This window comes from Myxine glutinosa, chromosome 5 (assembly GCF_964187855.1).
Source record: "Myxine glutinosa chromosome 5, kmMyxGlut1.1, whole genome shotgun sequence".
Taxonomy (NCBI): Eukaryota; Metazoa; Chordata; class Myxini; order Myxiniformes; family Myxinidae; genus Myxine; species Myxine glutinosa.
The window spans coordinates 58,062,101-58,078,235 of NC_136265.1; the positions used below are offsets into that span (position 1 = coordinate 58,062,101).

The 16,135-nt window shown below is 44.0% G+C and overlaps 1 protein-coding gene across 1 annotated transcript in view; it reads right to left on the minus strand.

Moving 5' to 3' along the window:
* The window catches only part of LOC137428595 (uncharacterized), an 80,573-nt gene that overhangs the window by 43,304 nt on the left and 21,134 nt on the right, over nucleotides 1-16,135 (minus strand). The window contains 3 exon segments of the mRNA XM_078777304.1: nucleotides 7,509-7,704; nucleotides 12,037-12,172; nucleotides 12,918-12,973. Coding sequence (XP_078633430.1) covers nucleotides 7,509-7,704; nucleotides 12,037-12,172; nucleotides 12,918-12,973 — 388 coding nt within the window.

The following is a 16,135-nucleotide window of genomic DNA, read 5'->3' on the forward strand; positions in this document are numbered from 1 at the left end:
TTCCATGACTTTGCTGATAATTGGGAGAAGGCTGATTGGTCTGTAGTTGCTGGGATCTGTTTTTGCACCTTTTTTGTGCAAAGCAGTGATGTTGGCAGATTTCCAAGCAGATGGCAGATGACCTTGAGCAAAAGAGAGGGTGAAGAGAACAGAGAGAGGGAGTGAAAGAGCGGAAGAACAGGATTTTAGGACCCGTGGGCTGATTCCGTCAGGTCCAGTTGCAGAATCAGAGTCGAGGGTTGACAGAAACTTTTCCACCTTGTCAGGAGGAAAGGACACAGAGTCCAGGAGCAGCTGGGTATGACTGGGTACGGTGGGTACAGAGAGGGATGGGACATGTGGACGTCCCGAACTGTCACCGATTCTTGACAAGCCAATAAACCTGTGTTGTCTGCTTCAGTGTTTCCTTCATCAGAGAAAGTGGCTTCTTTTGTCCCTATTTTCAAGGGTGCCGGTGAGCATTCTGAACCAATTAACTATTGCCCCATCAGCAGGCTTCCTGTAATAAGTAAGGTATTTGAATACTTCATCAACGAACAACTTCTCAGCCATCTGGAGGACAATGAACTTCTCAGTGACTGCCAGTTTGGCTTTCACTATTCTCGCTCTGATGGTGATCTGCTATCCTTAATTACAGCTCATCTCAACAAGGCATTGGACCTCAAGGGTGAAGCTCGATTAGTTGCATTGGATGTCTCAAAAGCCTTTGATAAAGTTTGGCACAAGGGGCTGCTCCACAAGTTTCAGTCATATGGTGCATCTGGAGTGATATATTCAATCATCTCAGCTTTCATTACAAATCGCAAGATTAAGGTTGGACTTGAGGGTCAATCTTCTCCTACTTGCTCCATCAATTCTGGTGTTCCACAGGGTTCTGTCCTTGGTCCCACATTTTTCCTTGTTGAAAGCAATGATCTTCCTGATAATGTTCTATCTCAGCTAGCCATGTATGCTGATGATTCCTCACTCTACTGTACATCTGCTGATTCACTGAATGCCACACGTAATGAGGTTGGTGTTTCTCTGGACAATAATTGAGAGAATGTGTTGAAATGGGGGCACGACTGGCTGGTAACCTTCAATGCAAAGAAAACTAAACTGTTGTCCATATATAGCTCCAGAAACAGGTCTTTCCCTTCTGTGCACATGGGGTCTTCAACCTTAACAGATTCATCGGAGCTTCGGCTTCTTGGCCTTGACATGTCTTCTCACCTCCGTTGGGATAAGTGCATTTCTGGTATTGCCAAGAGTGCTTCCAAGCGAGTTGGTTGTTTTTAATCGAGCACAGAGGTATTTACCTCCTGAGGCTGTTTTGTACCTGTAGAAGGCAACTATACGTCCCCTCATGGAGTACTGTTGGCAGTGGCGTATCTAAGGGGGGAGGGGGGATGGGGGGAGATATTTGAAAATTCCCCCCGGGCCCCCAATGGAGGGGGACCCCCAAATGGATCTCAGCATCTGTATTTTTTTAAATTAAACAAAAAATCAAGGGAGGTCTGGGAGACCCACTCAAAATACCCTGATGTGAATGAAAATATTTTTTTTAATTCAATAATCGTATGTACCTTCTGCACTCTCCTTGTGGGGGCCCAAAACCTTATTTTTTGGTGCAAAACCAAATGTGGCAAGCTGGAGCACCAGCCTGCCACTTATCTTTACTTGATAGGCTCCAGAAACGCAGTCAACTTGGATTGGTGTGGAGATGTGCTCAACTCTTCAACCACGCTCTGACCGTAGGTCCATTGCCACTCTTGGTTTGTTCTGCAGATATTTTCATGGCAAATGTTCTGTTGGACTTTCTGACTTGATTCCTGCCATTCGAGTGTTTGGACGTAAGGCTCGATTTGCCATCATCTCCGCACACACATACACTATAGCCGATCCAAGATGCAGAACGAAAGGCGATGCAGATAGTTTTATCCTTCATGCTGTCTCACTCGGGAATTCACTACCTGCAACATGCTTCCCATTATCCTACGATCGACATGGTTTTAAGAGGAATGTCAGTTCATACTTCCTCCATTTTTGAGGTTCAATTGCATTTTACCCAACCTCTGCTACTTCCTGTGTCTCTTGTTATTGTGTCTTCCTGTGTCTCAAGATGTGTTCTTGTTATTATTTATTTTTATTTTGTATTGCTTTATCCTTATCTTTTTCTAACCTTCTCTTAGCCCCTTACCTACAGTGGCTGTATGCCATGTCTGGGGTGATATCCATTAAAATATATATGTTGATATAAATTAAAATTAACGTTTTCAATGCCATATACCACATTGCTCATGGGTCTATCCCTATTTGTAAAAGTTTGGTCGGTCAGACAATTAAAGTCCCCTGGTGAAATGATGAATGTAAGCAGGCCATCTGGGCCAGGAGGGCCACCTTCAAAAGAGTAAGAAAAATCTCTGCTGCCCCAAGATGCTGTCGAGTTCAAAAGGAGAAGGGCTCAAGCCCAGTGGGTAATTAAACGTGCCAAGACAGCTTCTTGGCATTCCTTCTGCTCATCTATCAGGACGCCTCTCTCCGCTCTGTCCGGAGAAGGGCTAAAGCATGTATGGAAGCAAAAGTGGAGGGAGATCCATCCCCCAACTTGTCTGTAACGAGTTAGTCCACTCGAACCGGGACAAGGCCTTGGAGTCCATTTTTCCAATCTAGTAGGAGACATGCTATTTGACTCGGAGTCCAAGGAGGATAAGTCTCATTTCGCCATCCAGCAAAAATCCATTCTCAGTGATGTTGGTCCTGCTAGCTCCCCACTTAACCAGGACTTCTCGCTGCGAGAACTCAAGCAAGCCATCTCAAGGTCCAAGAATAGTGCTCCTGCCCCCGATTCCCTAGCTCATTCAATGTTCAAGCACATGTAAAATAGGGTCTTGGACGTCTGTTATTGTGCTCATCCATAAGGTTTGGTCTTCAGGAATTCTCCCCAGTGCCTGGAAGCATTCCACTTTCAAACCCCATTCTCAAACCAGGTAAAGATCCCACACATCCATCCTCATACCATACAAAAGTACACATTTGTTATCAGCAAACTGATGGAGACTATGGTGAACAAATGGCTGATTTTCTTCTTGGAAAAAAACAACGTGCTGCATCGGTACCACAGTGGATTCAGGAGGAGTCACTCCTCCACAGGCCATGGAGCTTCACTGTCCAATGAATGAATGAATGATCGTTTTAAGGCCATTTTCCCCGCTAGAGCGGGGGTTAGCCTTGCAGGCCCCATGACAATCATGGTTCCCTGTTTGAGGCAGTTTTTATGGCCAGATGCCCTTCTTGACGCCAACCCTTGGTCACGCTCTTACGATGCGCAGGGATACGGTGTACCGATTCTAAATCGGGGTACACACCGTGATCATTCATCCCAGCAAGCTGGTACTCAATTTGCCGACCTTAGATGGATGACAGGCTGCGTGAACCCCCCGTGGCGTTAATTCAGCGATCGACCAGGATTCGAACCCAATATCCGAGGATCCCAAGCCGCCACCCTAACCGCTAAGCCAACACCAGGCTTATCAGTCCAATGATATCAGGAAATATCTCACCGATCACAAGTCGCTGTTGGGAGTGTTCCTTGACATCCACAAGGCCAATGAGACACTCTGGAGGGAAGGTCTTCTGGACAAGTCACTAATTAGGTATCAAGGGCAGAATCTATTGGTGGATCCGGGACTTTCTGTCTGGCAGATCCTTTCAAGTGTGAGTTGGGGTCGTCCCGTCCTCCGTATTTCTCATAGATAATGGCATCCCCCAGGGTAGTCTTTTTACATAATGATCAATGATTTCTTTTCTTTTTCTTTTCAAATGATGCCTTTTCTTCAGAATCTCTGTGCAGGTTGTCTCTGTTTGCAAACGGCATTGCAATCTGGGCCCAGGGCAGGAATCTAGCTTACACAGCCAAATCAATCCAGGCTGACATTTTCAGGATCAGGCAATGGACCAAAAAATGGGGCTTCGTTATTTCTGGTTCCAAGTGCAAATTTTGTAATTTTCACCCGCAAGAGGAAGGTAGAAGATGTCATGACAAAAATTACCGTAAACTTTCGACTATAACGCGCACTTTTTTTTAACACCAAAATCTTTTTAAAGTTAGAGGTGCGTACTATACATAGGTCTGATTTTTTGTAAGATTTTTTCAGATTGAAACGATCGTCGAGGACATCTTCGAAAATGGAAGTGGCAATGCTCAAAGAACAACAACAAAGAATAGCTACATGTTTAATATGGATTACGCAGATACAGTCGTGGCCAAAAATATTGGCACCCTTGCACTTTTTTCAAATAATGCACCATTTCTTCGAGAAATTATTGAAATAAAAAAATATTTTGGTATCCACATTTGAATTTCTTTGGTGTGCAGTGGAACAAAACCAAAAAAGCTGAAAAATGTACCAAATCTTACCGTATTCCACACAGAAATCCTAAAATGGCCCAGACAATATTATTGGCACCTTTTAGAAGTTGTTAGAAATAATTAGATTTCAAGCAGGTAATTCTCCTTTTCTTTGGAATTGAACTCACCTGTGGTGAGTTGCAGGTGCATGCAATATAAAAAAACTCATTCAACCAGTTTGAATACAGAAAATGAGTCATTATGCTGTCTTGTGTCACTGTGTGTACCGCAATGAGTATGGAGAAAAGAAACAAAACCAGAGCATCGTCTGAGGAGGTCAGACACAAGATTGTAGCCAAGCATGGACGATCTCAAGGCTGCAAGTCCATCTCCAGAGACCTTGCTTGATGTTCCTGTGTCCACCGTACGCAATGTTATCAGGAAGTTTAAGGCCCATGGCATTGAGGGAGGGGGGAAGTGTAGTAGTATGTTGTAGTATTAGTATGTTGTAGTTGTAGTATGTTGTAGTAGTAGTAGTAGTATGTTGTAGTAGTATTATGTAGTATGTTGCAGTAGTGGTATGTTGTAGTAGTAGTGGTAGTATGTTGTAGTAGTAGTAGTAGTATGTTGTAGTAGTAGTATGTTGTAGTAGTATTATGTAGTATGTTGCAGTAGTGGTATGTTGTAGTAGTAGTGGTAGTATGTTGTATGTTGTATGTAGTAGTCGTATGTTGCCACTTCAGCCTTTGTTTTTTATCAGCAGGAAATCGGTAGAAAGACAGTTCTTGGTTGGTTTCTGATGTATTTACACACTCAGGAACGCAACACTGCGGCATGACCGAGCACTTTTCTCACTGAGTCCAGCTGGTGTTTGGCTCCAGTGGTTTTGTGTTTGGACCCGCAAGCAGAATTATGACGCGCGCATTACGTCACATTTACCAAGAGGATTGACGAAGCTGCTCAGGAATCAAAATGTCTGTTCGACCTCCGATTACAACGAACGGAATTTATTAACCGGCACAGGAGATGGACACGATATTTGTTGTATTCTGAAGTATGAAGGAGCAAGACAAACACCGTAACTCCAACCAGCATATTTGGAGCGATCGTTTAATCCATTCAAACTCAAGCCAACCACGTCGCGTTCTCTCCCTCTGCGTGATCACGTCATCACGTCATCCGCAGCACACGTGACACAGTGTGTTCAATATATTGTAATGTACAATGAGACGAGATAGTCAGGTTCACTATGTTAACAAATATAATTTCGTTCAAAATTTTGGTAGATAAGCAAAACTATACATTTCTGGAATACTCAGAGCATGAGGAATCCAAAAATTAATGTTTACATTTGCGTAGACACCTTTGCGAAAATGACACTCAGGACAGTGATGAAGATAGTCAGGTTCACTATGTTAACAAATATAATTTCGTTCAAAATTTTGGGATTAGCAAACCTGTACATTTTTGGAATCATCAGAGCATGGAGAATCCGAAAATCAATGTTGGCATTTGCACAGACACCTGCATGGCCGCCATTTTTGATTTTCAAAATGGCCGCCATAAAATACATATTTTGCGCGATCTCGGCTTCTCGTCAACCTAGAAACTTAATTAAATATGCTAATCCTATGTTTTCTGGGTCAAGGAATCCAATAAAGGCCTCAAAATAGTGCTCAGGATTATAGAAAAGCAACAAACAAAGGTAATTGAAAACCATTGTCTTTATATTTGTGATATAACTGTATTACATAATACATGATATTGCAAGTCCTTTGAAGTTATAGGTTTGGGTTTATAAAGCAAGAAAGCAGCCTTGTTAGCATCAGATTGAACTATAAGTCCTATACACAGGATCTGCGAGGTCTACACCGTTCAGGAATTATGCTTTTACAGATCTTCATCACTGTCCTGAGCGTCATTTTCGCAAAGGTGTCAATGCAAATGCAAACATTAATTTTTGGATTCCTCATGCTCTGAATATTCCAAAAATGTATAGTTTTGCTCATCTACCAAAATTTTGAACGAAAAAACATAGTGAACCTGACTAAGACCCCACAATATTGCACAAGGGAACCCGATCAGGAGATCGACACGATCTTGTTCGAGGGGACCAGATCAGGACATCGATGCGATCTTGTACGAGGGAACCATATCAGGACATCGACACGATCTTGTACGAGGGAACCAGATCAGGACATCGACACGATCTAGTACGAGGGAACCATATCAGGACATCGACACGATCTTGTACGAGGGAACCAGATCAGGAGATCGACACGATCTTGTACGAGGGGACCAGATCAGGACATCGATGCGATCTTGTACGAGGGAACCATATCAGGACATCGACACGATCTTGTACGAGGGAACCAGATCAGGACATCGACACGATCTAGTTCGAGGGAACCAGATCAGGACATCGACACGATATTGTAGGAGGGAACCAGATCAGGACATCGACACGATCTTGTGCGAGGGAACCAGATCAGGACATCGACACGATCTTATACGAGGGACGCCCATCAGGATATCGACACAATCTTGAACGAGGGAACCAGATCAGGACATCGACACGATCTAGTTCGAGGGAACCAGATCAGGACATCGACACGATATTGTAGGAGGGAACCAGATCAGGACATCGACACGATCTTGTGCGAGGGAACCAGATCAGGACATCGACACGATCTTGTACGAGGAAACCCCATCAGGAGATCGACACGATCTTGTACGATGGAACCCCATCAGGAGATCAACACGATCTTGTACGATGGAGCACGATCCGTACATGGTGTGATTCTAACATAAACTATGATTATGAACGTGCACAGTGCACAGCACGGACCCTCACGGGAACAAGCATTCTGAGCATGCGCTGCAATTCACGTCCCCGACCGGCAGTCTGTCCTCCAGAAAACTGTTGGGGAAATTACCAAAGTTAAAAATGCCATAACTTTGTCAAAAATGATCGAAACGTCGTGAAGTTCGAACTTGATCTGTAACTTATCATAAGGAAACCACGTGCCAAGTTTGAAATCATTAGCATAAAGAGATGAGAAAAAAAAGTCTGGAAAACTGTTCTTTGCGTGACGGACGGACAGACGGAGGGACGGAGTGCAAACCGAAAGTCCCCTCCGGTGTACACCGGTCGGGGACTAATAAGAACGTCACGTACCGGGTCCGAACTCCTTGGCCGCGGGAGATTCTCCCGGATCAAGCAGGTTCCTTCCATCGGAGACCATCGTGGATCCCGGAGTGTTCACCACGTGTTCCTCATCGGAGAGATCTCGGTTCATTGGACACAGGAGAGTAAAGTGTTGTGTCGTCGTGTACAGTACAGTACAGTACCGTCCGAGGCAGTACAGTACAGTCTAAGGCAGTACAGTCCAAGGCAGTACAGTCCAAAGCAGTACAGTCCAAGGCAGTGAAGACTGAAGAGCCTCTGCTCCTGTGGGCTGTGACTCACTGTACTTTTTGTTCATGACCACGCCCCCTACGGAGTGGAAACGGAAATAAAGACAGAGCAGGTTGAGACCTCAAACAGAAGAATCGTGGTGACATTACGTGGTGTTACATGGTGACATTGCATGGTGTTACTTGGTGTTACATGGTGACATTACGTGGTGTTATATGGTGACATTACGTGGTGTTACATGGTGTTACATGGTGACATTACATGGTGGCATTATGTGGTGTTACATGGTGACATTACATGGTGTTACAATAAAGACATTACATGGTGTTACAATAAAGACATTACATGGTGTTACATGGTGTTACAATATAGACATTACATGATGTTACAATAAAGACATCACATGGTGTTACAATATAGATATTACATGGTGTTACAATGAAGACATTACATGGTGTTATGAAAAAGACATCACATGGTGTTACAATATAGACATTACATGGTGTTACAATAAAGACATTACATGGTATTATGAAAAAGACCACATGGTGTTACAATATAGACATTACAAGGTGTTTCAACAAAGACATTACATGGTGTTACAATAAAGACATCACATGGTGTTACAATAAAGACATCACATGGTGTTACAATAAAGACATCACATGGTGTTACAACATAGACATCACATGGTATTACAATAAAGACATTACATGGTGTCACAAGAAAGACATCACATGGTGTTACAATATAGACATGACATGGGGTTACAATAAAGACATTACATGGTGTTACAATAAAGACATTACATGGTGTTACAATAAAGACATTACATGGTGTTACAATAAAGACATTACATGGTGTTATGAGAAAGACATTACATGGTGTTACAATAAAGACATTACATGGTGTTACAATAAAGACATCACATGGTGTTACAATATAGACATGACATGGTGTTACAATATAGACATTACATGGTGTTACAATATAGACATTACATGGTGTTGCAATACAGGTATTACATGGTGTTACAATAAAGACATCACATGGTGTTACAATAAAGACGTTACATGGTGTTACAATATAGACATTACATGGTGTTGCAATATAGACATTACATGGTGTGATGTATGTGAGTCCGGTGTGCGGACGCCCGACACACGGGACCAGGAACGTGGAGCTGAGTGCAATGTTAACCTGATGGTATTCATAGAATACTTACCCTGAGCAGTCAACTTGTTGCGAGCCAACTCTTCTGTTTTTGAACATTTTTTGTTGATCCAATATGACTGCCAGACCACATGAGCGATGACATCATGAATTTATAAACTCTAATATAATTATTGCAGAGATCACACTCAATACATTTCAATCTAATCAGACGAAGTGTTGTCCCTGTCGAATGATGACGTCATAATTATGGCACAAATGACGTCATCGTTAACAGCACCTATTCCCCATATGGAGTTCTTTACAATGAGCCATGTTTCAATTTTTTCCATGCAGCGGTTTTGGAGATATTGCGGTGCAACATTTTTTGTTTTTTTCCAAGATGGCGCCTGTACCACATGACCTATGACGTCATGATTATCATTAAAATATTCTAAAGGAGGAGGCGCTCCGATGGTGAAAATTTAGTGTCCATCAGACCAACAGTTGCTGAAAGTTTTTTAAAATAATGAGCGGATAAGTGTACTTGTCGAATTATGACGACGTCATGAAGGCACCGATGACATCATCAGTAACATATCTTATTTCCCATGAGGAGTACTTGACAATGGGCCAGGTCTCGATTTTTTCCATGGAGTGGTTTCAGAGATGTATTGGTGCGAACTTTTTCCAAGATGGCGCCTGTACCATGTGACCTATGACGTCATAATAATCATTAAAATATTCTGCAGGAAGAGGCACTCCTGTGGTGAAAATTTGCATTTCAATCGGACCAACGGTTGCTGAGAAAATGGATTTTTAAAATGCAGACACGTACGGCACACAGCACACAGCACACATGCGGCACACAGCACACGTACGGCACACGTACGCAACTGAATACTTAACGCCGCTTTTCACGATGCGAGCGCAGGGTAATAAAGCAGATATAAAGTTGAGTGCCTTCATTGGTCTGATTGTTTGTGCTTCCAGACATCACAAGTGGTGACGAGGTGAAGACCCGTTCGTGTCTCGATGGCGACTGTCGGCATTTTCCATGAATACTCCGATGGGGAGGATTGTGTGGATTTTGGGTGGATTGGGTGGATTTTGTAGAGAGGCCGGACCAGTGCTTTGTGGGCCTCACCACCACGTCATTTTACACCTCACCACCACATAATTCAAAATACCTCACCACCACGTGATTCAAAACCACCACCACATTATTAAAAACACCTCACAGCCACGGAACACGAAATTAAAAACACCTCACAGCCACGAAATTAAAAACACCTCACAGCCACAAAACACGAAATTAAAAACACCTCACAGCCATGAAACACGAAATTAAAAACACCTCACAGCCACAAAACACGACATTAAAAACACCTCACAGCCACGAAATTTCCACGCCACGAAAAGCCACGAAAGCCACGAATATTTCCTTTTCCTATTTAACACTTTACTTCGTTGTTATTTATTTTTCCTTTTTGATGAGGAACCAACGGCCATGTGCTCCTCCCCGACCCCTGGTCACGGTGTACCTCCGAGCCCCGAGAGGAGTCACGGCAGAAAAATGTATTATTCTGTATGTCAAAAATCAATGGAGAAGCCACCCCAGTTGTTACTCACAAGCAAATATTGTATTAAGATCACACAAGAATAACAGTACAACAATAATATGAATCAAAAGTACAATCAATATCCTGTGATGGTACCATTGTAATTTATAACTCACTGTGCTCCAAGTGAGTGAAACAAGAACATTCCCAATGTCTCTTTCCCAAAGTCGATCCCGGCTGCACGCCAAAGTCGATCCGCTCCAGCGATCGCCAGAACGATGTCCGATCGAGACCAGAATCCCGTTCGGATGGCGAGTACAGTCACCCAGCCAAAGCGGCACACAGTCGCCCTCAAGGCGACTGGGAAATCCAAAGGCGCCCTCCAGGCGACTGAGAGATCACACCCTCGGGTATGGACTTTCACGGCTCACAGTCGGCGAACCGCAAATTAATCGTCAAAAGCCATGGTGCACACACACACACCAGATACGTCTGAAAGCGGTGAAAACGGCTGACGAAGCAAAGAAACCTTGCTCGACGCGCAAAGCACGTGAGTCAAAATGGCCAACGGCACGTTCTCGAGACGTAACGGCCCTTCGATGATTCTCTTCGGAATCCACCGCCAAAAACCTAACACGCAGGTTCATCGGTCACAGCGATGCAACTCTATCGCTGGAATCCCTTTCCCGGGAAACCCGAAAGTTCGCTAGTGACTCCCGTTCAACAACGTTCGCTTCCGAACTCGGAGCAACTCGGCTTTCTTGTCCGACTCACTCGCACCGCCTTCTTTCTCTCCTCTCCCTCTTCGTCGCCGTCTGGTTCCTGTTTCATTCAAAACATTAACCTTTTGACGTTTTGACAATAATATTTGCTATTTCCCTCACAACAATAATAATAATACATGGAACCAGAAATGTTTCAAGTGGATGAAAACCACAACAACGGAAGTGACGAATCCATAACAGTGGCCAACAACATGGCGGCCGCTGGTGATGCCGTCCGTCATCGTGCTGTGTTGTTGACTGTGTGCGGGCAGAAGGTGTACGGACTCATCAAAAACCTGCTGTCACCACGGCGACCTTCCGACCTTTCCGATGAGGAACTCTGTGAGCTTGTCAAGCTCCATTTCAAGCCGAAAGCTGGTGTCATCATATCAAGGTACAAGTTTTACACACACTCGATGGGAGGATCAGGACATTCCCGGCTTTGTTGCTGATCTGCGCTGTTTAGCAGAGCCATGTCAATTTGGTGCTGTACTTGATGAGATGCTCCGAGATTTCTTTGTGATTGGGGTAAATCACGATGTCATCTTACGAAAAGTTCTTGCTCAAGAAGACGACCTTGACCTGGGACAAGCAGTGAAGACTGCACAGACGTGTGTGACAAGTGCTGAAAACCTGAAGGAGATCTCGTCAAAAGGGCAGAACTCTTCGAGTGCAGATACTGTAAATAAGATTGCTCCATCCTTGTATAAGGCTGTGCCGAGACCAGTCGTGTTTTCGAAACCTGCTTCCTTGGTAGAGAGAGGCCCTCAAAACATGTGTTGGCGTTGTGGTGCGAATCCTGTGGCTCACCAGTGCCGTTTCAAACGGTACACGTGCAATGGATGTGGCAAGATTGGGCATCTTCAAAAGAGGTGTCTCAAGTCCAGCAGTGATGGTGACACCACCACCACCCATCATGTGGATGATGGCGAGAATGTCGCTCGTGCTGATAAGTCATTGCTGCATGATGAGCATGAGTTGCATACGATTTCTGGTGGCCCCGCACAAATAACGGTTGATCTTCAACTGAATGGCAAGCAGGTGTCAATGGAAGTTGACACAGGGCCGAGTCAGTCGATTATGAGCAAGGAAACATTTGACAAGCTTTGGGGCTGTGAGGCCTTGAAGCCTACATTGAGCACGGTGAGAGCCAAACTTCGGACATGCACGAAGGAAATTATTCCGGTGCTTGGCAGCGCAGCTGTCAGTGTGTCTTGTGATGGTGTAATTTATGAACTGGCCATGTGAGTTGTGCCAGGCTATGGCCCGACACTGTTCAGACGGAACTGGCTTAGGAGAAAAAATTTGAACTGGCATGATATCAAAGAGCTGTCTACAGTGGAGGCTCCTGGTTGTGCTCAAGTGCTGGATAAATTTCCATCTCTATTTGAGCCAGGAATTGATTCCTTCATGGGGATGAAAGTTTAAATTCATCTGAATCCGGAAGTGCACCCCATCTATTTCAAAGCTCGTGTCTGTTCCCTACTTGATGAGAGAAAAGATTGAGTGTGAACTTGAGAGACTCCAGAATGAGGGGGTCATCTCTCCTGTTGAGTTCAATGAATGGGCCAGTCCAATTGTTCCTGTGTTGAAAAGCGATGGAGCAGTGAGGATCTGTGGGGACTACAAGGTGACCATAAATCGATCGCCACTCAACACCAGATCAGTATCCACTGCCCAAAGCGGCTGACCTGTTTTCGACATTAGCTGGTGGGAGGTCATTCACCAAGTTGGATCTAACGTCTGCCTACATGACACAAGCGCTGGATGAGGATTCAAGGAAACTCATGTGCATCAACACTCACAAAGGGCTGTTCATCTACAATCACTGTCCTTTTGGAATCCGCTCAGCAGCGGCCATCTTTCAGAGAAACATGGAGAGTCCATTAAAATATTTGCCAAAAACCGTCGTGTTCCAGGACTACATCCTGATCACGGGCTGCAACACGACAGAACACCTGAGTAACCTGGAGGAAGTTCTACATCGTTTGGATAAAGTAGGGCTCAGACTGAAACGTGAGAAATGTGTGTTTATGGCGCCCGAAGTGGTGTTCTTAGGCAGAAGAGTCACCGCCGCTGGAATCATGCCTTGTGATTCCAAAGTCGAAGCAATCAAGAACACGCCCATACCAGAAAATGTGTCACAATTACGTTCCTTCTTGGGTTTGCTGAACCATTTTTGCAGTTTCTTGCCACAGGAGAGCACAGTGTTTGAACCCTTACATCATCTACTTCGGAAAGGAAAAAATTGGGGTTGGGCCAAGGCCCAGGATGATGCTTTCAAGGAAGCTAAAGGTCTATTGTGTTCCATAAAGCTTATTGTTCTTTTTGATCCATGCAAGCGTCTTGTATTGTCGTGTGATGCCAGTGCCTATGGGGTAGGCTGTGTATTGCAACAAGCCAATGAGTCGGGCAAGTTACAGCCGGTTGCGTTCCCTTCCAGAACCTTGACGAAAGCCGAACGAGCCGATGATATGATTGATATAGAAGCCTTAGACTGTGTGTTTGGGGTAACCAAGATGCATCAGTATCTGTTTGGTCGTAAATTTGAGCTTGAAACCGACCACAAACCGCTCACTTTCTTGTTTTCAGAGAACAAAGGCATCAACACCAATGCGTCATTCCCGTGTTCAGCGGTGGGCCTTGACGTTGTCTGTTTGTAATTATACTATTCATTACAGGCCTGGCACTGGGAATTGTGCTGATGCATTGAGTCGACTGCCGGTGTCTGTTGCTGATCGCAACAATACTCCTCAACCTGCTGACCTTGTATTGGCTATGAATGCGTTTGAGAGTGACAGCTCTCCGGTCACTGCTGCTCAAGTTAGGTTGTGGTCTTACAGAGATCCTGTGTTGTCTGTAGTCAAGCGTTGCGTTATGACTGGCGATTGGTCCGGCATACCAGACTCGGAGGAGTACAAACCATATTCACGTCATAGAGATGAGGTGTCTGTCCAGTCAGATTGACGAGTTTGGGGCAGACGTGTTATCATGCCAAAACAGGAGAGAGGGAGATTGGTTTCTGAACTACATATTACCCATCCTGGTATTGTTATGATGAACGCTGTTGCAAGGTTTCATGTTTGGTGGCCTGGTATTGATTCCGAACTTAAATCTTGTGTTCATCGTTGTGATACGTGTACGCAGCTCAGTAAGTCGCCAGTGAAATCGCCACTGAGCCTGTGGCCGTGGCCTTTCCAACCTTGGTCCAGGATTCATGTTGACTTTGCATGTCCGTTTTGAGGGAAAATGTTCCTTGTTGTCATTGATGCATTTTCCAAGTAGGTTGAATGCTCTATCATGTTTACCAGCACTTCTGCAGCTGCCATTGATAATTTCCGTGTCATGTTGGCTACTCATGGTCAACCAGATGAGTTGGTAACCGATAATGGTTCGTGTTTCACATGTCAGGAATTTCAGGAATTCATGAGGTTGAATGGCATCAGACATGTCCGTTCTGCTCCGTTCAAACCCGCTTCTAATGGCCAGGCAGAGCATGCTGTACAGATCATCAAGCAAGGATTAAGGCATGTTACTCAAGGTTCGCTTCAAACGCGTTTGTCACGCATGTTGCTCGGTTATAGATCACGACCACGTACCGTAACTGGAGTGCCCCCAGCAGAATGTAAATATCTATAAAGCTCAGTTGACTTTTTGCTCCACCAAATAACAGCGAAACGGAGTTGAGTAAAAGGGTGAAAATTCTACAGATGCTGTGATAAATAACTACCCCTGTCGGTTTGAATGTTTGAAAGAGAATAGACGTCTGGATCAATTTTTGAATATATATATATATATATATATATATATATATATATATATATATATATATATATATATATATATATATATATATATATATATATATCTATAATTCCAGTAATCTCTGTACGTCTGTACGTCTGTACGTTTGTTTGTCTGTGACCGCTGTTTCTCGACAACCACGGGTCCGATATACTTTTAACTTGCCAGGTATATTGCTGGGGACCCGAGGATGTGCCTTTTCAAGGTTTCATATTAATCGGACAATTACTTACCGAGCTATGTCCAAAAAACGATTCAACCAATCAGAGAGCAGCGAACGATCGCGTGTGCCGAACGTGGAGGACACACTCTGCCTCGGATGGCACATTTGACAGCGTATTCATTTATTTCACGTTTGCAAACTATGTTGGCGTTAAACTATGTTTTAAAACTAATAAAACCGAATTTGCGATTCATTCGCTTTCCTGCGCGTTTGTGCACGCGATGGCGATTTCTTTACCAAACTCCGGAAGCCGTTCGCTTTGGACCAAACCATTGCATGTAAATAGAGGGGGGGGATTGTCACCGTACTCGCAAGCCGTTCGCTTTGGACCAAACCATTTCATGTAAATAGAGGGGGGGGGATATAATTTTAGATATAGATATAGTACGGGCAATGCCCTAGTATATATAAACCGAGGTGTCTGTGTGTGTGTGTGTGTGTGTGTGTGTGTGTCCAGTTTTTGTGTGTCCACGTTTTATTCAGAGATGGCTGAACGGATCTTCATCAAACTTTCAGAGGTTCATCAGGGAGTTCGTGGGAGTGTTTTCGGCAAAAAAAAAAACGAAGGACAAAAAGTTCGTTTTTTTTGGAGTGAAATTTTTTTTTATAATTTCTCGATCGTGCCGAAGCCCTTTTAAATTAATGACAGTTATATGCAAGTACACATTCGCATAAATAAATACAAAACAATTACCAGACATTTGAATACAAATAAATCAAACAATTCTGGAAATGTACGAATTTGAGAGTACGGCTTCTTCTTCTTCCTGATCGGCAACACACTTAACTCAAACGTGAGCCACATTCACTCAGAAACGTGAGCCACATTCACTCAGAAACGTGAGCTACTCCCCTTCCTCTCCTGCCTCCCTCCCCCCCTCC